Here is a 22,955-nt window from a genome sequence, read left to right as displayed (position 1 = left end):
AAACACTTTACAAGAACGAGCTGATTTAATCCCTCACAACAATCTTTTGAAGTAAACCAGGTGTCCAGTTTACAGATGAGGAAACCAAAGCTCCGAGCATTAAAAAAAAAAAAAAAAAAAAAAGCTCCGAGTGTTTAGGTGAATCATCTAAGAAGTCCCAACTGGTTGGTGGCAGAGACAGAACTTGAACATAAGTCTGTTTGCGGAATGTGAGTTCTTTTGATGTGAGACTTCCCATTTCAGAGGCCTCTTTAGTCCCAGAGTGGAGTTGAGTGCAAGTCAAAGAGTGAAGTGATGGTCAGAGAAGCTCAGGAATGAATGATGAATAAATGCTAAAATATGCAAAGAGCAGTTAATTTGAAAACTCACGTCTTATATAATTGGGATCATTTTTTCTTTTTAAAAAATGTATTAAACTTAGAGAGACAGAGATGGTATGCACGCAATCAGAGGGAGGGGCAGAGGGAAAGAGCATGCCAAGCAGACTCCCTGTTGAGCAGGGAGCCTGGCACAGGGTTCCGTCTCAGAACCCTGAGATCATGACCTGAGCCCAAAACAAGAATTAGATGCTCAACCAACGGAGCCACCCGGGGCGCTGCAGTGTTGTTGTTTCAATTTGTATTCATAGTCTGAGATCTTAATAGGTCTGTGACACCTTAATATTAACCTGAGGATTAGGTATGGCACATAATAAACCAAATCAGTGGGCCTGGAGGATAGTTAGGTTCTAAATCTTATTTTAATAAACAACTGTTCATACCTTTCCAGAATCATTAAAAAAAAAAGGTATAATTTTGTTAATAGAGCTTTCACATGTTAGCAGTGTCTCTAAAGTGGTCACCAACCGGGTTCGAGAAGGAGATTGGCAATGACTTAGAAACTATGTCGCCCTTGTAACATGGGCTTGAGAGTCCAGTGAAGGAAGAGTAAAGGAAATGACAAAGCACCCTTTGGAGGATGATGACAGAAATCTACGTAGGAAAATAATCACACCTTGGGGATCTTGGAGGGTCTGCAAGCACTACTGATTACTCACCAGTTGTAAGCTCTCCCAGCATTAATCCATCTTGGCAGTGGGAAGGACATTACCACATGACTGCATTGCCTGCTGGCTTCTTACAAACTCCTGGCTGGAAAAGAAAATGAGTGAATATTCACTCTGGAAGATGGAATTGTTTCCTGTGTAGAGTCTACCTCATGGAGGTCCTTCAGGCAAGTAAACCAGGTTTTAAAATTTTATTTTTCTGCTGACCACGTTCCAACAAATTCTGAAGCATCTAATTCCTATCTTGGAAGAGTTTCCCGTAAGGTTCAACCAGACTCCTGTCAGGCCAGTGGCCACTAAGGTGACTGTTTGTTTGTTTTTTTTTCCACTATTGTAATTTTAGACTTGGTTGGAAGTGTCAAACCTTGCCCCCATCATATTGGCCGAGAAAGGGAAAAAACACCTACTTGGTTCTTGAAGGTGCTTTAACATTTTCAGGTCAATGTTTCTTCATTTTTAGTACCTGAGATGGTTGGAGGAAAAGTGCACTTGTAGAAAAACAAAACATTTTTCTCCTATTGGTGGGATATGTTTTATTCACAAATAATGAGGATAATGTGGGATACAAGGCAAATGGAATGGGCATTCAGATGCTGGAAGACTTCTTTGGCCACCATGGGTTTTGAAATGGCTGCCTCTTTCTGGACTTGCCAGGGAAAGAAGCCAATAGGTTCAAGAGACGTTGTCTTAGATATTTAAAGGTGGGAGAAGGAGAGAGAAGAGGGGAGAGAAGAGTGTTTTCCACGCTAGTGTATTACTAACCCCCGTTAGCAGAGAGGAGGATTTCTTTGAAGAGAGGCACTAAATGCTTTTCCCACATTCTGCATACGGAGAGTGTTCACCCAGGAGCTGGAGGCAGGTAATGGGCCATATTAGAAGGTCATCCAGGAACACGATCTTCCCCTAGCCTGGTAGGTCATGAAGGTCTCACTTAAACGTGGGACTCTCCCTAGCCTGTGGAGAGACACCTTAGCTACCCATACAGCTTACAGGGCTGTGATGAATGACTTTGTTCCTCATCCTACTCGATGGCTATTGAATCGTAGGCTTGGTGAAGAACCGTCGTGAACTTCAGCGTGCTGCAGAAGGGTGGAGGCCAGGGGCAGAGGGCTGTGGTCCTCTGCTAGAAGTCTCCTTGGTTGCTGTGGAGTCTGAACTTCCAGCTCCTTTTCCTGGACAAGCCATGGGCTTCTACATGTGCGATAGAACATCTCATGGCCCAAGTCACGGGTTATTGTCTTGTTACTGCATCTAGAGGCCTATGCTCCAGGTTTTGCAGGAAGATAAGTATTTCCTGGAATATTTGGGAATATTCCTGGAATATATGGGAAACAGTGAAGTGGAGCAGATTAAGTTGTATGGAAGCCCTTTGAGCTTCCACCCGCAAAAATGCCTTAGCTCCAAAGGACATTCTATCTCAGGGAAGGAATATTGCCCAGATTCCTCAGAACCAGAGCCTCAGAAGCAGAACAGGAATTGCTAGTAGGAAAGGGACAAAGAGAAATTAGGAGGAGAGAATCCCAAGAAGGTAGATTTGAATTTGGCAAGAAGAGTATCAGGGGTGCTCTTTGGGAGAGCAGCTTGCTGGGGTGTCATGTCAGTAGGACTAACAGGACCATTTGGGCTGGCTGGCAAATGGAGAAGCCGGACAGTGAGGGGGGACAGAAGGAAGAGCTGTCTCTGGGGTTGTGCCGTTGATCACTGCACAAGGTTACTGCCACTAAGGGGACGTGATTCACATCACCCGCAACATAGATTTGATAGTTACTATCTCCATTTTTCTTGCAGATGCGATGAAGTGTCTTGTTCCAACAAAATCAATATATCATCACAATTTTCTGACACACGGAAGTAACGTGTCTTGGGGAATGAGTACCTTTTTCTAATTCACACAAAGGTACCATATGAGCTAGAAATGACTCTGAGGAATAAAAGTACATACTCAAAAGGCATCTCAATGCTATCAATAAGCTATAGAATCGTTGACATAATTAAAGAGAATATATATTTTTTTACCCTTCTCAATACTGTGGAGGCGTTGAAGGTCAATATTTTTACGTGAGTGATAAGAATAAAATGAATATTTCTCTCTCTTTTAACCTGTATCAGAATGCATGTACTTATTATGTACTTTCTGTGTTTTTGAAAATTTGTGAAGGTTTTCTTTGGCAATCCTATCTTGTCCTAACCCTTTCCCACTTGGGCATGAGATCATTTTCTGTGGTTGCCTGATGAGATTTGAAAGTGGCAGGAGAATGGATAAGTGGAAAAGAATCACTCCTCAGGTCAAAACCACTTGGCTTACTTGTATCCTCCATGTGTTTCAAAAGCATCGTTTGAAGCACATAAAAAGTAAATTTGACTTTCAGTTGTGACACCTTAGGTAAGTAATGAGGGCCTCTCACGAAATTCTCCCGATTTTTCTTCCCTGGAAGAAGATTGAAGAGAATATGAATGGATTTTAAGGCAAATGCAACTGTAGTATCGGAAAACAACAACAACAAAAAAAAACCCACTGATGTTTCTCGTACTGTAGTATAGTCGTTGCTGCCAAAAAAGCGGCACCTAATAGCTGATATGTAGAGAACAAACACTCTAATCTTGATGTTATGATGGAGGACGTTTCACTGATTAGCCTTTTGAATAACTAGTTACCTATCAACTAATTTCAAGGTATTTCTTATAAAATGATGGCTGTGGGAAGGTTAGATTTAAATACCTGGATAAATCACCCATTGTTTCAGTGACCTCAACTGTTCCCCAACCCACCCCCCCTTCTATGTGATAAATAAGTGACTCACTTAACCTTGGAGCACTAGAAAGATTTACCAAGATCATTTGTTACATTTCCCCATCATGTAAACATTGTGTTCAGGAAGAGCTGTAGTGGGAAGTGAACTGAGGACAGACAAGCCGTCCTACTTGCTTTCGAGGCTGCTCGGGTTGGTTGCATAGATGTTCTTGACTTGTTGTTTTTGTGGAAAATTCTGCACATCAAAGAACACAGTGAATTTACCTATGAGCTTGTTACGTAAAGGAATAACGAAGGGATATGACTCTTAGGTTGAGAAAAGAAAATTAAATCTGTTTTTTAAGTATTTTAGATTCATGTGTCCAGTAGATGTTTTACATTCTCTAGCTTTCTGCTTTAGGGCAGCACGTCGAAGTACAATTTTCGGAAAACAGGCATCATAATTAGTTGGGAGGGCTTGTTAAAAAAACCAAACAAAACCAAACAAAACAAAACAAAACAAAACACCAATAGCTTCTTGGGCTTCTACCTCAGATCAATGGTCGTGTCATTTCTGAGGCCTGGGAAGCTGATTTTGACAAGTTTCCTGACCCGTCTGCCTCCTCCAGGTTGATTTTGAAACACAATGATATATTTATGATCTTACATTCTGTTTTATTCCTCTGGTTGAAGGGGGTGGGGAGAGAGAGAGAGAGAGAGAAAGATCGATTCTCAGTTTTGTGCCAAACCATGAACAAAGCGAGATGAACGTCTGTGGAAGGTTCTTTTCTCGTTGAAATGAACAGGGACGTTGTTGGAGAAAACCTGGGTGTGTTCATAAAGGGCACACAACGGCTGTGTAGGCTGATAGGCCCGGGGCTGTAAATATTTGAAACTGCAAATTTGTAAAACCATGAATTGCATGGATATTTAGAATATTTTTTTAATACACATGAGCACGCTATTATACAACTAGCATAGTTTGAATCTAACAGATTGGAATTTGTGTCTCCTTATAAAGATAAACTCGATTCTTATCAAATAAGATCCTTGGAATTTTTAAAACTCTGCAGAACATCTACACCAAGCATTGAACATTCCAAGGTTTCATAAATTAAGGACTTCAAAAAATCTATTGTAACTCCTTGGATTCAGCCATTAGTTTGTGCCTTCTAACAGGCTTTCCTAACGTCAGTGTACTGTGTAGGCTCTGATGATCTCACGTCATCTAATTTGCTCCTACCCATATGCATCTTAAGTTTACGTTACATGCTGGATAAGAGCAACTGCCATTAAAATACCATCCTTTTAGACTTTTCACTGAAATTGTGTCTACCTGTCACACTGAATCCATAAAAATCTCAATCCTTTTATGAATTTGGACATGAAAGATGATCAGTGTCGGTGGCTCATGAACGATCAAGGACCCTGAGTATGAGAGATGTGTTTGTGGTTCAAGTTCCCTCTGCCTGTGGGCCCGGCTGTGGCCTCTGAATCAGAGGTTGAAGGGAGGAGTCTCTTGGGGATCCCCTCTTGCTTTCCTACTGTGGTGAGGCTGAAGGCAGCTGCTTTCCCAGGCCTCAGCACTTCCAACCTGAGGGTGATGTGCGGTTTCACTCCCTTGTCTAGCCATCACGACTTCCTGTTCTTTTTCTGTAATGTTTTTCAGATCTGCTCCTTCCCGTAGCTTTCCCAAGCCTCCTTCTGGTCCAGGCTCTAATTACCTCACACACACCTGCACTCTCCTAACATCCTCTTTCCTGTCTGCAACTTTTCCTCTCACTATTTATTTATTTATTATTTATTTATTTATTTAATTTTTATTTCTCAGAGTTGTTAGAATCCTCTTCCCGAAGCATCCTTTCCATCACATTCCTCCTCCAGCAGCTCCCAGTTGCATCAAATCTAAGCTCCAGGTCCTCTGCTCCTAAGCCCCCTCTCATTGCCGGGGCCATTATCTCCTTTACAGCTGGACTCCACTCCAGCCAAGCAAACGTCCTGACACCATGTCTATACGATGCTGTAACATCTGGTTAATCCAGTCAACTCTGTCAAATCTTCAGTTAATCATCTGGATGTTTTGTCTACAAGATGCCAAACATCTGGATTGACTGAAGAAATTCACTATATCGATATATTTTTTTTTAAACTGAATTGACCAGATGTTTTGGCATTATGCAGACACATTGCTGTCTCCTACATTTATCTTAATAGCTTGTCTGCGCAGTGTCCTCTCCACCTGAAGCACGACCTGTCTTCTCAATGCCATGTTCTCCCTTCCTTCTGAATTATGGTCAAAATTGCCTCTGCCACGAAGCAGTTCTAGTTTAATGCCATCAAACTAAAATCTTGATTCATGCTAGTATTTTTACACATGAGATTCATGTCACAGGAGATCACTGTGCTCTGTATTTTATTTTTGGGTGTGGTCTTCCCCCTTTGCCTCACTAGATTATGAACTCTATAGGTACGGGTAAGGTGTGCCATCAAACAATCTGCTGTGTAATAGGAGGCACTGGTATCCTAGTGATCGAGGGCAAAACTCTGGGAGTCAGCTTTGTTTTGAGTTCTAGCTCCCCTGCTACTGTGTGACCCAGACAAATTATTGAACTTCTCTAAGCCTCGGATCTCCTCCTCATTTACAAAATGGAAATAATAATAGAGCCTGCTCAATTAGAGTTGTTTATAAAGATTGAAAGAGTTACTACAGATAAATGCCTTCAACAGGGTTTGGCATAAACTATCCATTAAATTTTTGCTCTTATTGTTAATAAGCTTTGTAAGAACTCCGTTTTCTTGTCTATCCTTTCTTTTGACTGTGACGGGAAAGGCAGCTGTTATTGTTCCCATGTGAGAGCAAAGAAAACAGATATTAGAAGGTTCTATTATTTGCCCATTAAACCAGTTGCAGGTCTGAAACCTTATAGCCTTACTTTCTGCACTTACATGTTGGCCCTTAGTTCTTTCTAGTCTCGGGAATTAGATTATTGCTTTCTATAAAGAACAGGTACTCAGGGAATATGGGTAGAAATGTGTTTCCCTACAGAGCAGTGGTTCCCCAAAACTGGTCTGTGAGCCAATGCCCATCGGTGACAAAGTATCTTATGTTAAAATGAGAAAAAGACAATGTAGTAAGCTTTTCCTAAAGCTGAATTTATTCAAATGTTAGAGCTGTGCCTGAACTGAGGTTGAATCCTTCCTTCATTTTTAGTGTAAAAAGTGTTCTAACTCTGTGAAATGATAGTGATATTAAATTATAAAATGTGGAATAACAGGATATTGGATACTATTTGCTTATTATTTTTAAAGATTTTATTTATTTATTCATGAGAGACACAGAGAGGCAGAGACACAGGCAGGCTCCCTGTGGGGAGCCCGATGCGGAACTCGATCCCAAACTCGATCCCAGGACCTCAGGATCATGACCTGAGCCGAAGACAGATGCTCAACCACTGAGCCACCCGGGTGTCTTGATACTTTTTAAAAAGTACTGGTTGATTTATTCATTCAATAGGTATTTATTGAGTGTCTACTATTTGTTAGACTTGGTTCTGGGCACTGGAACAATAGTAAACTGACAACAATTCTCGCACTCATGTAGGGCACTCTGGGGTAGGAAATTGGATGATAAATAATAAGTAAAGAACCTCTCTAAGGAGGAAAAAATAGAACAAGATGAAACCAGAGAGACCATAAGAGAGTATTTTTTTTTTTTTTAAGATTTTATTTATTTGTTCATGAGACACACAGAAAGAGAGGCAGAGACATAGGCAGAGGCAGAGGGAGATGCAAGCAGGCTCCATGCAGGGATCCTGATGCGGGACTCAATCCCGGGGCCCCAGGACTACGCTCTGGGCCGAAGGCAGATGCGCCTACCACTGAGCCACCCAGGCTTCCCACCATGAGAGACTCTTAATCATAGTAAACAAACTGAAGGTTTCTGGAGAGGAGGGGAGTATGGGGATAGGGAACCTGGGTGATGGATGTTAAGGAGGGCAGGGGGTGTAATGAGCCCTGGGTGTTATATAAGACAGATGAATCACTGACCTCTCCCTCTGGAACCAATGATACACTCTATCTTAATTAATTGAATTGAAACTTAAAAAAAGAAAAAAAAAGATTGAAAAAAAAAAAAGAGAAAGCTCTCTAAGGCTCAGTTTCCTCATCTGTGAAATGATAACAAGGGCCCCTGCTGATAGGGTTGTTTGTAAGAGTTAAATACATTAATGAGACAAAATGCTTAGGTGTTTCTAGTATTACTGTATATAATAGGAGGTTGAGATTTAGAAAGATGAGCACCTGGGGAAGAGGTGGGTTGCAGTTTTAAAGTAGAGCTGTTACTGTCGGCCTCACTGAACGAGCGTCTGTTTAAGCAGACTTGACGGGGCTGAGGGAGTTCGCCATTGGGATATCCTGAGGAGAGTGTTTCAGGCAGAGGGCTCAGTCAGTCTTGTAGCTATTGTGAATGTGTGGGCTTTTAATCCCACTTCTGGGGGAACTTCTGAAGGGTTTTGAACACAGGAGTGTAACTATGTGACTTCTGTTTTTTTTATTATTATTTATTTATTTTTTGTGACTTCTGTTTTAAGAAGTTTCCCTTGGCTGCTATGTTAATAATAAATTAAAGCAAAACAAGTGTGAAGCAGGGAGACTCGCTATAGTGCTCTTATTGTGGTCCACGTACAAGTTGATGGTCCCTTGACAGGGTGGTCACAGTGGGAAGTGGTAAATAATGGTGCACTTCTGCATATAGTTTGAAGGTACAGCCAACAGAATATCATAACAGAATGATGTGGGGTGTGATGTAGAGACAGGAGTCCAAATATCTAGCCTGAGCACCTGGAACGATGGCGTCACCAACGCAGAGATGGGCCACAGTGTGGATGAAGCAGGACTGGTGAAGGCAGGACTAGGAAGTGCAGAGGAGAGTTTAGTTTTGGACATGCCATTGATGGGACATAAAGTCCATACAATGAAATGTGAAATTTCACTCTGAAATGGACTTGGGCCTCAATACTATCATGTATAACTTGTCTAAGTTAATTAAAAAATCACTTGTTGAATTCTTTAGTTGCTTGCGAGATAGTATCCATTCTTAATCAGTCTACTCATTTACAGTAATAATATAACTTTAGGACAAAGATAAAATGATCCTATTCCTCTTACCCTAAATAGAATATCTCCTCAAAACTGATTGATTGATTGACTGATTGATTATTTTTAAAGATTTTATTTCTTCATGAGAGACACAGAGAGGCAGAGACACAGGCAGAGGGAGATGCAGGCTCCATGCAGGGAGCCGGGGCCAGGACTCCAGGATCATGCCCTGGGCCAAAGGCAGGCGCTAAACTGCTGAGTCATCCAGGGATCCCAAAAAACTACAAATTAAAGAACAATTTGTACACATCCAAAAATGAGTAAACTCATAACTGTTGAGAACTAACCATAAAAAATATTCTACTTTAGTCATTTATTTTCTATACAAGATACCCTTCATTTCAAATATATTGTCATTAAAACATTTGAATAGGCTAGTGAAGCTCCAACTAGGCTAACTCTAGAAAATAAATGGGAAAGTAACTTAAGAGTTTCCTGCTCTGAAAACTATTTTAATTATTAAAACAGAACTTCAACAGGTATCATTTTTGGCATCATGAAGATGAGAGACTATAATTTTCTAAAAGACCCAGAATACCTTGTGACTGGTGCTGAGAAGAAAGCCCCTAGAATTTTATTTTTTTCCTGAACAAGTAACATGAATTAATACCATGATCTAACCTTGAAGGAATAATTCCCAGCAGATGTGGAGAGAGACCAGACTCCTGTCTGCATTTTAATTAGAAGCCAGTCTTCTTTTCTCTCCAGGTAGGATTCTCTATTCCTAACCCAAAATAACCTTTAAAAAAATTAAATGAGTTGGTATGTTATCACTTATAGGAAATAATTCAAAGAACTATAATTACATTTCTTTTCTTCCTCCTTCCTTTTTTTTTTTTTTTTTTTTTTTGCGAGTTGTAGTTGCTTCTTGAGTTGGACATATGACTGAGGCAAAAATGACAGGCAGAGGGAAAAATAAATGTGAGCCAAGTGGCTTTGGAAAACTTTGTTGAAAGAGAATCTACAGATACACACTAGTCATCAAAACATAGGATGCAGATGTTACTAGAACTTAGAACTTGACCAAATTTTGTGAAATACATAAAAAAGAAATACACATGAAGATTGTGATCTTGGAAAAAGTTTAAAAGCTTTTGTGAGTTCTTTAGTGCCCGTGCAAAAGTTACACTATATGAGCTTTTAGCTCATGGTGAAAACAGAATGGGAAAAATCACCAGTTGTATACTGGGGTTTCCTTTGGTGGCTTGAAGTCAGCCATGGTATTTACACCATGGAAATCTGCAAATGCTACAAATCAGGGCTTTTTAAAAAATTTTTTCTTTCCATTTTTTTTTTAGGGAGCCAGTTTACCAGCACACCATTGAAAATAACTGCACAGGGATTAACGAAACCCTTAGCACCTATAACAAAGATATTCCTTGTATGGTTTTGGTGAGGGGGGCTTGGGGGGAATAAATGAGTATTCTTTCTGTAAACAGGGACTTCTAATACTCACCTTTGTAAGATGTGGTGTTTAATTCTTTCTTTTGCGATTAAAATCTCATCAAATTCTTATTTGAGAAGATTTCTCTACAATATGGCGTCTGTTTCGCTTCTTTTCATTAAGAAGTAAAAGAAGATAAACTATGTATGTGTGGCAGGAAAGCTTCCTGCTTTCTAAGTAGAAGTAGTACCACCTGATAAACTGTATAAAGTCACTGGAATGGAGTCAAAGCCATAAAGAAGCTACCAAACTTTTTTTTTTTTTTTTTTTTTTGTGAATGACAGTGTTAAAGAATGTAACCCCTCTCAACTTCTCTACACCCCGTACATACAAATTGCTCGTACTGATACAACCCTCAATCGTGACTCACTTCACACCTCTTTTTTTTTTCTTTTCTTTCTTGTTATCACCAAGATTAAACAGCATGTTTGGGCAGTAGTCTGCATTCATCTAACCTTTTCCATCCAGGCCACACTGATACAACAGAACAGGTTTATGTACCTCACACGTCAGATCCTATCAAGAAACTTGGTAGTGACAGTTTGATAAGGACACCGTAGCTTATTGAACTTGTTCTAAAAACAACAGCAGCAAACCACTCATCTCACACGTTTTAGTGACCTTGTTCTATGGTGTCCCCATTTTTAACTGCAGGAGATGTATTGCTGTGTGGCTTCAGGGCATATAACAAAGCTGAGGCATGTGACAAGGTGTGTTTTGATATTACGCCACTAAAAATGCTGCATTTACTTCAATAACCTATTGAGAAAGGAGAGGTCTATGGTTGGTGTTAACGTCCACCTTGCCAACCGATGTAATCAAAGTGAAAAAATGGCTAGTCAGAAAATGAGAAAAAAATTGCCAGGAGTTGCTTTTCTCTTTGATCTTCAGAAGGTCCAGGCTTGTGATAGACCATGAACTGTTTCAGGGTAACATCCCTACAGCAAGACACAGCAAGAAAAGTAAACTCAAATAAATATAAAATTAGAGTGAACTATAAAGCTCAATTTTCTTACATGGTTTTTGTTTTTTTGTCTCTGATTTCTTCATTTATTTATTTTTGGCCCAAACACATTCTTGAGACATGCCAAAGACTTTACTATAAGCACATTTAATACCATATTTAACTATATTATTAAGCTTTAAAAATTGTTATTGCTGTTATGTAGTCAAGTTCAAAGTGAATTTTATTATCATGGTGAAATTTTTGGATGGGATTCAAATCTCTGTAAAATTTCAGATTTTTCTACTCCTTGTGGTGAAAGCAGGATAAGGCGCATTTGACTAACCTGAGGGTTTAATGTTATCATGCAGTTATCTTTCTGAATCTAAAATATTATCCTTCTGGCATGTGCTCTGGAGGCCTGTGGCCCCCTCTGTTCTTAAAGATGGACACATTCAGGGAGAAACAGGAGAAGCCCTTTAGGATTGTTCGATACAAACAAATCCAGTGCTGATCTATTTCATAATAACCAACAGAAACTTTGTGAGTTTGGAAAACATAATTTTGCTTTGTGACTATCTATAAAACAACTGATATCACAACTTTGTGGTGAGGGGAAGGCAGGGCACACTTCTAAACACCGGCCTATGTTTTGGTGGGTTTGTGTCTAATCGCTCTGCTTTGGAGTGGGTCGGTACTTCCCCAGAACACCCCTATCTTATCCCCCCTCCTCCTCTTTGAAGAAACTTTCTTCTACTTCTGAAACAAAAAGAAAGTGTTCTTGTTAGTATTGGGAGTCGTCCTCTGTCTTCTCACCTCAGGTTCTGGATATGATCATAAAGGAAAAAAATACGAAATATTTAAGGCCTACTAGACTATGGAGGCAATAATATAATGAGGATTGAGTCCCCAGCATCTCCCTTGAGAAATGAACCATTACTAACACAATTGAAGCCCATGTTATTGTTGCCTCCTTAGAGGTAATTACTATTTTCATACAGGTTTTTATACTTTTGCTACATGTGTACATTCATACAAAACTGAATGCTGTGTTGCATGGTTTTTTGTTTTGTATTAAGATTTTATTTATTCATGTCAGAGAGAGAGGCAGAGACACCGGCAGAGGGAGAAGCAGGTGCCCTGTAGGAGGAGCCCGACATGGGACTCGATCTGGGGAATCCGGGATCATGCCCTGAGCCCGAGGCAGATGCTCAACTGCTGAGCCACCCAAGTGTCCCTGCGTTGCATGTTTTGAATTATTAGATAGATGGTTCCCTTTTTTCCACATTATTTTTAAGGTAAGCTAACACTCTTGTTTATTGGTTGTCACTATACAGTATTCCATAGTTCTGATACACAGTAATTTAGTTATACATTCTTGTGTTGATGCTTCGGTGTATATTTAGTGCAGGCCTCCTTGAGGAATGTGTGGGGATTTCTTTAGGGGACAGACCGAGGATTAGAATTTTTGGATAACTGGATATGCAGGTCTTTAACTTCTCTAGATATTGCCATGCTCCAAAGACTGAATCATCAGCAGCAAAGCCAGCAATCTGTGTCACACACCCTCTGGGTTCGAAGTTTCAGATTCTGTAGTCTGAAGTGGGGCAGTGGTAGTGGTGGGGAGCGTGGCAAGAGTGGCCATTTCCAACGGGGTTCCAAGTGATACTGCTGCTGCTGCAGTGTAGTAACCGGGACCACATTTTGAGAGCAAGTGCTCTAGAGTCCACTGGATTACTTATATCGGGAAAAAGAGAGTCCATGAGACCTTATCTGAGAAGATGTGGCTGGTGAGGTTTTGTTAGGTAACTGAAAGTCAGCCTATGGTATACTGTGAGGATTCAGATTCTAGAAAGACTGAGTGGAATATAGATAACATATACTAAATAACCAGTATGAGTGGTCGTCATCAAAGGCTAAACCGATGAATTCTGTTGCTAGAATGGGACCCCTAAGTGAGCTCCTGCTCTTGCTGTGCTGAGAAGGGCAGCGGTGTGGACAGGTGGCCCAGTGTCACGCCAAGGTGGCCAGTGTCAGGCCAGGGTGTGCAGAAGCTTGGCTGCTGTTACTTAGTATCTCAGTGTTTTGATTACATCAAACCCAGGCATTGGCTTAGATGCAGGTGAGAATATCCCCTTGGGATCCCTCCAGTTTTAAGGCCCGGTGCTACGGAGTCAGAATGATTTGGCTAGTTTTAGATGCTTATATCCAAAACACAACAACAAAATCAATCTTTATGTAATTTTTTTTTAAATTATATTCCAAATTTAGTACTGTGGTAACAGAATGCCGGGGAGCTTTCCCTTAAATATTCTTTCTAGCAAGGACTTCTTATAAAAAAATCTTAACAAAGCCTTCACATATTTTAAGATAAAAAGACACACACAGGTTGGCACAGTCTACAAATAGTTAACAAACATATAAACTGGCAGGAAAGTTCTCTTTTTTCAGATTTAGCAATATAAAAGGTCAAATGGAGGGGGAGCGGGAAGCATGTACCAGTAACCAAAGTCATTCCACAATTTATACAACAAGATAATTGTTTTTTAAAACCAGACAACAGGTTCGAAAATACTTCTTTTCACACCCTTAAGTGATGCTGTTGGGAACAATGGCTGTTACAAGGCCATTTGTTGCAGGCACGTTTCTAGCTAGCTCTAGTTAACATTACTGTAATTTTATCTTCTCTCTTTTTTCTCTCTCATCAGCTTTTTGCTTTCTTCTCGTCTTCTCTTATTCACTGGATTCCGAGGATCATAGATTTCAAATGTGTCTGAATCTTGCATGCTTGCATCCTTCACTTTTCTGCTTTTATCCTCAAACTGAAGTACATGCGACATCCTGAAGAGGGAGAGAGATGGATGGTTCAGTGATTTTGGCAGGAGAACAGAAAGTAGACGTTTTATACTATACTGTCCTTGGCATAACGCACCATAGGGTACAGGACACCAACATGCGCTTGTTGTTTATTGGTGCTTACACCGCATGGAAACCACCTTCTCAGAAGACACTTAAATTTGAAAAACGTGTCTGGAGTTTGTTCTGTTGGTTTGTATTTTTTAGTAAAGAGTCTCTTTGCCTCAGTCTTCACTTGAAGGTCCTTTCCTGATGGGAGGTTAAAGGAATTGTAGCAGAATGTTCCTTCACCTAAACTCAGAGAACATTTTGCCAGCTTCCTTTAAATAAAGAGCAGGCTCACTTAGCCAGAGAGGGCAGGGCGGCAGAGCAGAACTCCTGACAATAAACCAGCCCTATCTGATCTTTCTGTTTTCAGTAGTTAAAGGGGTCAAGATTCAGGAATGTGTTAAGAAAATTCTTGTTCAAATGATGTTATGACTGCCTTTTCAGGGGAGCTGCAGGGTTAAAAACAAAAAATGATTTTTTTTTTTTTTTTTTTTGTGCAAAAGGAAACTAAGCTTTGGCATAGCTCCATGGACTAATTTCCTCCTCTTACTGTTGATTACAACAAATTTAACCATCCTGCTTTTCCCACTTTATCAAATGCTTACTGGTCTTAAGGTATCAACATGTGCTTGAGTCCTAAGTGGTCATAAGCTGGCTATCCTTAGCAGCAGGGAAATATGTAAGTGATTAGCTCTGCCCCCATTAGGAGGTGTCAGAAATAAATGGGGAAGTCAAAGACCAGATTTCAGAGCAACTGAATGAATTTGGAAAGAGAAAAGTCAGTTTCGATATATAAACAAAACTACTAAAGCTTTTCCCACTTGTTATTTAAGCACTTTTAAAGTGGGCATACCCAACACTTTTATCACAGCTGATAGGGCTAAATTGCCTATAGGATTAACACTCCCCATACACCCGCTGTAACTTTCACATGAAACCCAAATATTACATTAATTTCTTTTTCCCTGAATAAGCAGGGATTTGGGCAGTAGGTACAAGTCCCCCATCCCTTTTCCCTGCAGTAGCAGAAATGCTGAGTGAAGCTTACTTATGTGAAAAACTCTCACGGATATATTCAGATTTTGAAGAAAACATTTTGGTGACAAATAAAATGTTATAGTATTAATGATACTGAAGTTACTAAGGATTCAGTAGCTACTGTTCTCAAGGGCTAACAAGTTGAGCCTTAACTATCATTCCCATCCCTTCTATCCCAGAAAAGCTTGCAGTTAGTACAAGTGATATTATTATATGGATGACCTAGAGTCTACTTTAACTTACTAAATGAAGTAAATCACATTCACATTTCTATACTTTATTATTATCTTTATTTTCTATACTTTTTGTGCTTTATTTCTATATCACTAATATGTAATTTGCATTAAATTTCATAACTAATTTCAATAACTAATGTTCAATGTGAACATGCCATATCACCTGTAAGAACTGCTGAATCCTTACACTTCTTTTGCTTGAGTGAGTATCTTTATTCAGAAAAAGGCATCATATGAGATCTTGCCATTTACCGTATGGGTGGACCTAGAGGGTGTTATGTTTACTGAAATAAGTCAATGACAAATACCGTATTATTTCACTTAGATGTAGAATCTAAAAAAACAAAACAAATCAATAAACAGAATCAGACCTATAAATACAGAGAACAAACTTACGGTTGCCAAGAGGGGGGAGGGGTGGGAGGATGGGCCACATGGGTAAAGGGGCATGGGACGTACAGGCTTCCACTTATGGAATGAATAGGTCATGGGAATAAAAGGCACAGCATAAGGAATATAGTCAATATTGTAATAGTGTTGCATGATGACAGATGGCAGCCACACTTGTGGTGAGCATAGTGTAAGGTATAGATACTTGAATCACTATGTTGTACACCTAAATCTAATGTAACATTGTATGGCAACTATATCCAAAAGGAAGGAAGGGAGGGAGGGAGGGAGGGAGGGAAGGAAAGAAAGAAAGAAGGAAAAAAGGAAAGAAAGGGAAAAGGAAAGGGAGGAACAAAGAAGGAAAGAAAAATAGAAGCAAAACAACAGAAAAAGAAAATCAAGTATAGTTACCTCCTTACCATAGCAATGACAGTGGAAAAACCATGCTGGACAGGTAATTTCAAGAATGGTGATATTGAGGCCTTTGCTTCCTAAATTTCCACTTTAAATTGTTTCTATCTTCTTTGAAAATGATAAGATACATTTAATGGAAGAAATGGAAAAAAGAGCTCTGAATTAAGCTTATGATAACAGAATAAATAGCACCAATTTTATCATGGATAATCATACAATTTAGTAGGATAAATTTGTAGATTCTTTGTGGGAGGAGGATGTAGGGTATTCAAGGAAGTACAACATAGGATTGTTGCTTATTTAAATAGATTCCTCAAGTGTGACTTTCTTACACTTTGAATTTCCTGCAGTGTTAGCTTCTGAAAATAAAACAATCCCAACTCCTAGAAAAAGGCGGATTGTTCTACATTCGTGGTAACCAGGGACTACTAGAACTGGTTTGAAACGTACTCAAACTGGATTTAATCAATTAATGATGATTTGCCTAGGCCTAAAGGATCAGTGACAACTCAGTTCAGTAAACACACCTCTGAAAGCCAACTAATCAGTTGGCCAATCAGTGGTGGACTGTCGAGTAAACATTTCTGAAAGCTGGCCAATCACCGAGAGCCTCTGGTGCATAATGGGGCTCCTGAGGCTGATAACCCCTAATAATCCCTGACCCCAAAACTCTGTGTCAGATTTGCAACCCACTTTGCTCAGAGACTGTGCCTAAAAGCATAACTCTTCCTTACTTAATAAATTAAACCTTTTGTTTCAGGTAAAGGAGAGGTGGTCTTTTTCTTTGACACTTCTTATAATCTGTCCTGCATTTCCCACAAAGTATACTTTTTAGGAATTGTATTTCTCCTCCTGAGGAACAAGTTTAGAAGGATGGCAGGATGTCCTTTTAAAGGTCCTTTATCACACATTGTGGGGAGTACAGACCTTGCACTGCATTTCAGTAAGCGTTTAGCAAATAAATGATTCTTGTGCAGATACCTAACCCAGGTAAGTAGCTTGAAACCAGGAAGTACCTGAAACATGCCCTTTAAAACAATTTTATTTAATACTCCTGTACTGATAGTAAAAAACAAAACCACTGTCTTTAGTTAACTTATTAATAGCTTTCTATATACACATTTTTCTATTTCAAAAATTATTGCTCTCTCCAAAAATGCAGATGGATTTTTTTTTTTTGTAATATCCATTTCTATTAGGGACTGTCCACATTTCAAAAATGACTTTACCAGAACCTGTCAATTAAAACCTTATAGGCACCTTCTTCCTTTCTCTCCCATGAGAGAATCTTGCAACTATTGGATTTAGCTGGCTCTGGTATAAGAAATGAACTCTAGACATGTGAACAACAGCACAAAGTCCACAAAGAGAAACAGATTTTCCTACAAATTTGAAAAAACGCAGAAAGCCGTAAATTAAAGTAGCTGTCTTTTTCAACTGTTTGTTTCATACACCACTGCACTAAACAAGTCCAACATTTTGATTAATAACAAACCTAAACCCAGAGGAAAGAAGGGGCTATCAGCTTACAAACTACTTCAGCTTTAATATCATAATACTTAGCATGGCTGGTTACTCAGCAATAATATTTAATCTTTAATAGAAATAAAAGCATAATCAAAATGGTTCACCCATTTATCTTTCAACATGCTTTGGTCACTTCATTTTAAACAGCAAAACAAAACAGTTATTATGATTTTCAGCATAATAAACTCCTGACCTATGTGCCTCCATAAATCACAGACTGCACGAATTGAAAGCATGCCCACATTTTACAGTCTCCTGTGAGAATACACATGCAGACTTATACTACAGCCTTAACTCAAGTACATAAGGGTCTGGTCATTTACAGTTTTGTACGTCCCAATAACTCAATACTATTCACTCCGTGTCTGGTCATGGAACTGGCCCAACAAGAGCAGTTAATTTTTTGGAATTAATTGCACACTGATCATTTACATGTGATCATCTTAGGACTTGTTCACTTGAAGGCAAAAATATTTAGTTCTGATTAGTAAAAAAATTTACATAAGCTCCCATTCTCCAGTAACATTGACTTTAGTGTGTTACAGAAATATGGAGGCTTACCATTTTCATAGAGGTTATTTGGTAGAATAAAGTTTTTTTTGTTTTTTGTTTTTTCAAATGGGATTGTAGGAGATTATAAATGAAAGTAAACAACTGATTCTTTAAAAAGGACCTGGACCTTGACTAAACTCACTCATTCGACATTGAGTTTTTAAAGTTCTCCCACAATCATGAAATAGATTAAGAAACAACAATTAATATTAATAGAAAACAGGAGAGGTACTCATTCTCAAACATACAGTAAATAGTACAATACAGAATTCCAGTATTAATAATTTGTTTCTAAAATGCATTAAGATTATTTATGCTTATTTAATGTAAACAGCCATCTTTTTCTTTGGAAATTCTTTTTTTTTTTCTTTCTTTTTTTTTTTTTTTTTTTTCCTTTGGAAATCCTATAGACCACTCCTTCCCAATTCTCTCCAATTTAGGAACTTACCACCCCACCTTAGATTTTTGTAGGTGTTCTGTTCTACATGTGTACTATTTCTCCTTCTTCTAATCCTCCAAAGGTTCTAAAATAATCTTAAATTTTTTTTTTTTAATTAAGTAGACTCCACACCCAACATGGGGCTTGAACTTACAACCCAGAGATTGAGAGTCACAGGCTCTATTGAATGAGCCAGCCAGGTGTCCCTTAAGTGATCTTTCTTAGACATTTCTTTGACCAGAAATGATTGACTGCTGGATTAGACTGAACTACCTTAGCCAGACCCTTAAAACTCTTAGCAACTGCATCTTCCTATCTCACCAACCTTATTTTGTTTCTTTCATCAATTACCCTTTTGAAACTGGCTGTTTACTTAATTGTGAACAGACTGTCAGTTATTCCAGACGGTTTGAATCTTGTTCACAGCTGTATTCCCACTGCCGAGAGTGGTGATTTGTGTTGTAAGGCAAAGCCTCCAGGTCCTTTGTACTGGCCAGGCCTGCTGGCTGGTGCTTGCAGGTTTGCTAAACTAGTACTTGGTCTCCTTTTGTGGGCAGGGAATATCTTTTATTTCTGTGATAAACTTTAAAATGTCTAATAGCTCTGTAGGAAGTCTCAGGCTCAGCACAAGACCCCCCTTCTTTCATGACCTCTCATAGCTCAGCACAAACCGACTGCTGTTTGCCACTGTGCCCCTGTCACTTAGCGGCTAGTTGTCACTCCTCATAGACTGCGGTGGGACGGTGCCTTGTGTTCTTTTCCACTGACTGTGGTTCCTAATGTAAAACTAGATAGGCTGTGTTTTTTTTTCTTTTTTAATTTTTTTATTAAGTAAACTCTGTGTGCAACATAGGCTTAAACTCATGACCTCGAGGGAACCAAGCAGGTGTCCCTTAATAGATATATATTTTTTAAGCAGTTTCTCACGGACTGATCCTAGAGCCCTGCACCAGACACAGGCTGCACATTAGAATCACTTGGGTAGCTTTAAGAACTATGCCAGGCTTCTACCTCCAGAGGTATGGATCTAATTGTGCTGGGATGGGGCCCCAGTACTGGTAACTAAAATTTTTTCTTGGTGATTTAAAAATACAGCCAAAGTTAAGACCACTTAACTTTGTTAAAAGTTAAAAAACTAAAGTTAAAACTAAAGTTTAAGAACCTTTACATTTTCACATTGATTTATTTCATGAGCCATTTGTTCTGGCTCCTTCCGAGATAAACAGCAAGTTCCTAATGACAAACCACTCACATACCTGAAGAAGCCTAAGTGGACTCTGTGTCCATTAACTGAATAATTTCAAGTGTATTATCCTTTAATTATATGTGCTTTGAAGATAAGGCAAGAAACTAGATTCAGTTATTCACTCAGAAAATATCTGAGGATTTTTTTATGTGTGAGACCCTGCCTGTGTCAGACCCCAGGGATACAAAACCAAATATGACCCAGACCCTGCCATCCTAAGGTGAACAGTCTGTTAGGGAGATGAACACAAAGACATCAGAACAAGTGCACATTTTGGAATTGCCTGCAAAGTGTGAGGTGACAAGAGCATCCACTGACACAACTCTACAAAAAGCTTTCCCGTGGTGTCTGCTATGATCTTCAGAGTAGTAACTGTATGGGGCAGGCAGGAAAGATGTCATCATCCCCACTGTGCAGGCAACTTGTGAGACTCATGGTCAAGAAACTTGTAGCTGGTAAGCAGTTGAGGGGCTCTACTGAATGTCTTCAGAGGTAAGAAATTTTCCCAACATGAAGATGGATTTGACTTTAGGAATAAATAAAAAGTTAATTCAGTGTTAAGCCGAGTAAGCAGGATAAAAAAATCAGATTGGGTAGTATTCATTTTAGAATAAAAAATAAAAAAAAATGCAACTATAAAGAGACAAGCATGGCTCCCAGGCTGGTCTTTAAAACTATTCCCAGAGAAGTTCTAAATGTCCTGAGCAGTGTGGAGGCTGTTTGGGAAAAGGTACCTCTCTTTTAGATGAACACTTGTTTAAAAAAAAAAAAAAAAGTAATTAGTTTCCATTGTAAATTTTTATCCCATTATTGCCTCTAATCACTGCTCACTAGGATCTCAGTCTCCGTTTCTTCTTTTACTTCCTAAAATGAGGATGCTAGGTTGGGACACCCTGTTCAGCTGGAGGTTCCCAGGGTGGGAGAGCCAAGGGCCCAGGGCCTGACTTTGTAAGGGTAGATCTCTGGCAGTCTCCTGTCAGGCATCTAATTGCTAAGGAGTGCCTTGTGGTTGATGATGATAGCCAGGTCTTTTCTATTATTTATATATTTTTTTCAAAGATGCAAATCTAGCCATGAGAACTCTTCTGTTTTAAATCCTTCAGTGCTCCCCATTGTCTATAGAATGAAACCCAAATTTCTTATGTGGCCTCTCTATAATTTGGCTTTTGCTTCCAAGTTCCTGTGTCACCTTCTCTGATCACAATTATACTCCAGACATCCCGAATTACTTGCGGTTTCCTGAACAAAACCTGCTTTCTCCTGCCTGCTTACTGGCTCTCTACGGTGATACACTTCCTCCCTTGTGCTGGCTGAGGTGTCATCCCCTGTGGGAGCCAGTCCCTGATTCCTCTCCTGGACTGTCCTCTTCTTCCAGTGGTGTTAGGCCTTCTGCACATCTCTCTAGTTTAGGCTCCCTCACTAGACTCTAGTTGGCTTTGTTTTACTTGCCTTTATACCAGCACCAGTCACCAATGCTTGGCAAGAAAAATACCCTCAATGTTATTTTTTTTTTTTTTTTCAATATTAACTTTTTTTTTTTTTAATTATTTTTTTTTATTGGTGTTCAATTTACTAACATACAGAATAACACCCAGTGCCCGTCACCCATTCACTCCCACCCCCCGCCCTCCTCCCCTTCTACCACCCCTAGTTCGTTTCCCAGAGTTAGCAGTCTTTACGTTCTGTCTCCCTTTCTGATATTTCCCACACATTTCTTCTCCCTTCCCTTATTTTCCCCCTCAATGTTATTTTTGATGAATAAATAAATGTTTCTGGGTTACCAGTCACTTCAAAAATCTTTGGCTAGAATTCTGGTTTTGTTCACCATTCTCCGTTTTTTTTTTTTTTTTAAAGATTTTACCTATTTATTCATGAGAGACACGGAGAGAGGCAGACACACAGGCAGAGGGAGAAGCAGGCTCCCCGAAGTGAGCCTGATGTGGGACTGAGCCTGATGTGAGACTTGATTCCAGGACTCTGGGATCACGCCCTGAGCCAAAGGCAGATGCTCAACTGCTGAGCCGCCCATGTGCCCCTCTCCCTGATAGTATTAATGTATAATTCCAAATTATTTAGCCATTATGTTTATAAACCCTTGAGTTTTCTAGGTTAATAACTCTCAAACTCCACAAGACCATAGAAAAGGCTAAAACAAAGTATTTCCACCACTACTAACTTCATGCTATGAAAATCCAACACTTCTCTTCCTCAATTGGCCACTTAAATTGCCTAATGATTAGCATTTGTCTTTCGTACTCTTGGTCTTTGAGGGATGGGGGGGGGGGGGAACCGCGTGTACTGTCCTCAGACAGCCTCCCTCTACTTGGGCTGAAAGGCCTTGCCATTCTTTGGGAAACTTTGTCATCCACATAATTTGTCTTTAGCATATTGTGTTGACAGCTTCTCATTTCTCTGTTAAATTAGAATTCCTAAGAAACCCAACTAAATTACTTCTGGTTATAATTTAAGCTTATCATTCTATAGGGCTTTAGATAAGAAACTTAAATGATCTGATGGAAGGTTTTTTTGAGGGGGAGGACTGAAAAGGAGATTAGCATTTGAATAGCAAAAACAGCCCTTTTGTTTTTAAAGAAAAATTTTAGCAAGGCAAAACAGTTTTCAAGTTTTGCCACATTTAATTCTTTGACAGGACCACACCCTGCTCTGTATCATCATAGATGGCCTGCAGCATACTCTTTCCATGTCACTTCTCTGGAATGTCCTACCACCCTCTTCCCACTGGTCCGTGTCCCCTGTCCTTTCAAAGTCCAGTGTAATTCCCATTTCATCCTAAAAATCTCTGACTGCCCTGGGTTTCAGGATCTGCTCTTCCTTTGGAGTTTCCCTGACACTTCTATGAAATGGTGCATCACAGCTGAAGACCTGGGT

The 22,955-nt window shown here is 39.5% G+C and overlaps 1 protein-coding gene across 1 annotated transcript in view; it reads right to left on the bottom strand.

Moving 5' to 3' along the window:
* Positions 1 to 13,547: 13,547 nt before the first annotated feature.
* Positions 13,548 to 22,955, bottom strand: part of CWC27 (CWC27 spliceosome associated cyclophilin) — a 192,142-nt gene continuing 182,734 nt past the window's right edge. The window contains exon 14 of the mRNA XM_025447968.3: positions 13,548 to 14,161. Within this exon, the coding sequence (XP_025303753.1) occupies positions 13,999 to 14,161 (163 nt within the window). The 3' untranslated portion in view covers positions 13,548 to 13,998. The remainder of the gene's footprint in view (positions 14,162 to 22,955) is intronic.

Source organism: Canis lupus, chromosome 2, assembly GCF_003254725.2.
Source record: "Canis lupus dingo isolate Sandy chromosome 2, ASM325472v2, whole genome shotgun sequence".
NCBI classification, from domain to species: domain Eukaryota; kingdom Metazoa; phylum Chordata; class Mammalia; order Carnivora; family Canidae; genus Canis; species Canis lupus.
The sequence above is the reverse complement of the archived record's forward strand: the minus strand, read 5'-3'. Positions and strand labels throughout refer to the sequence as shown.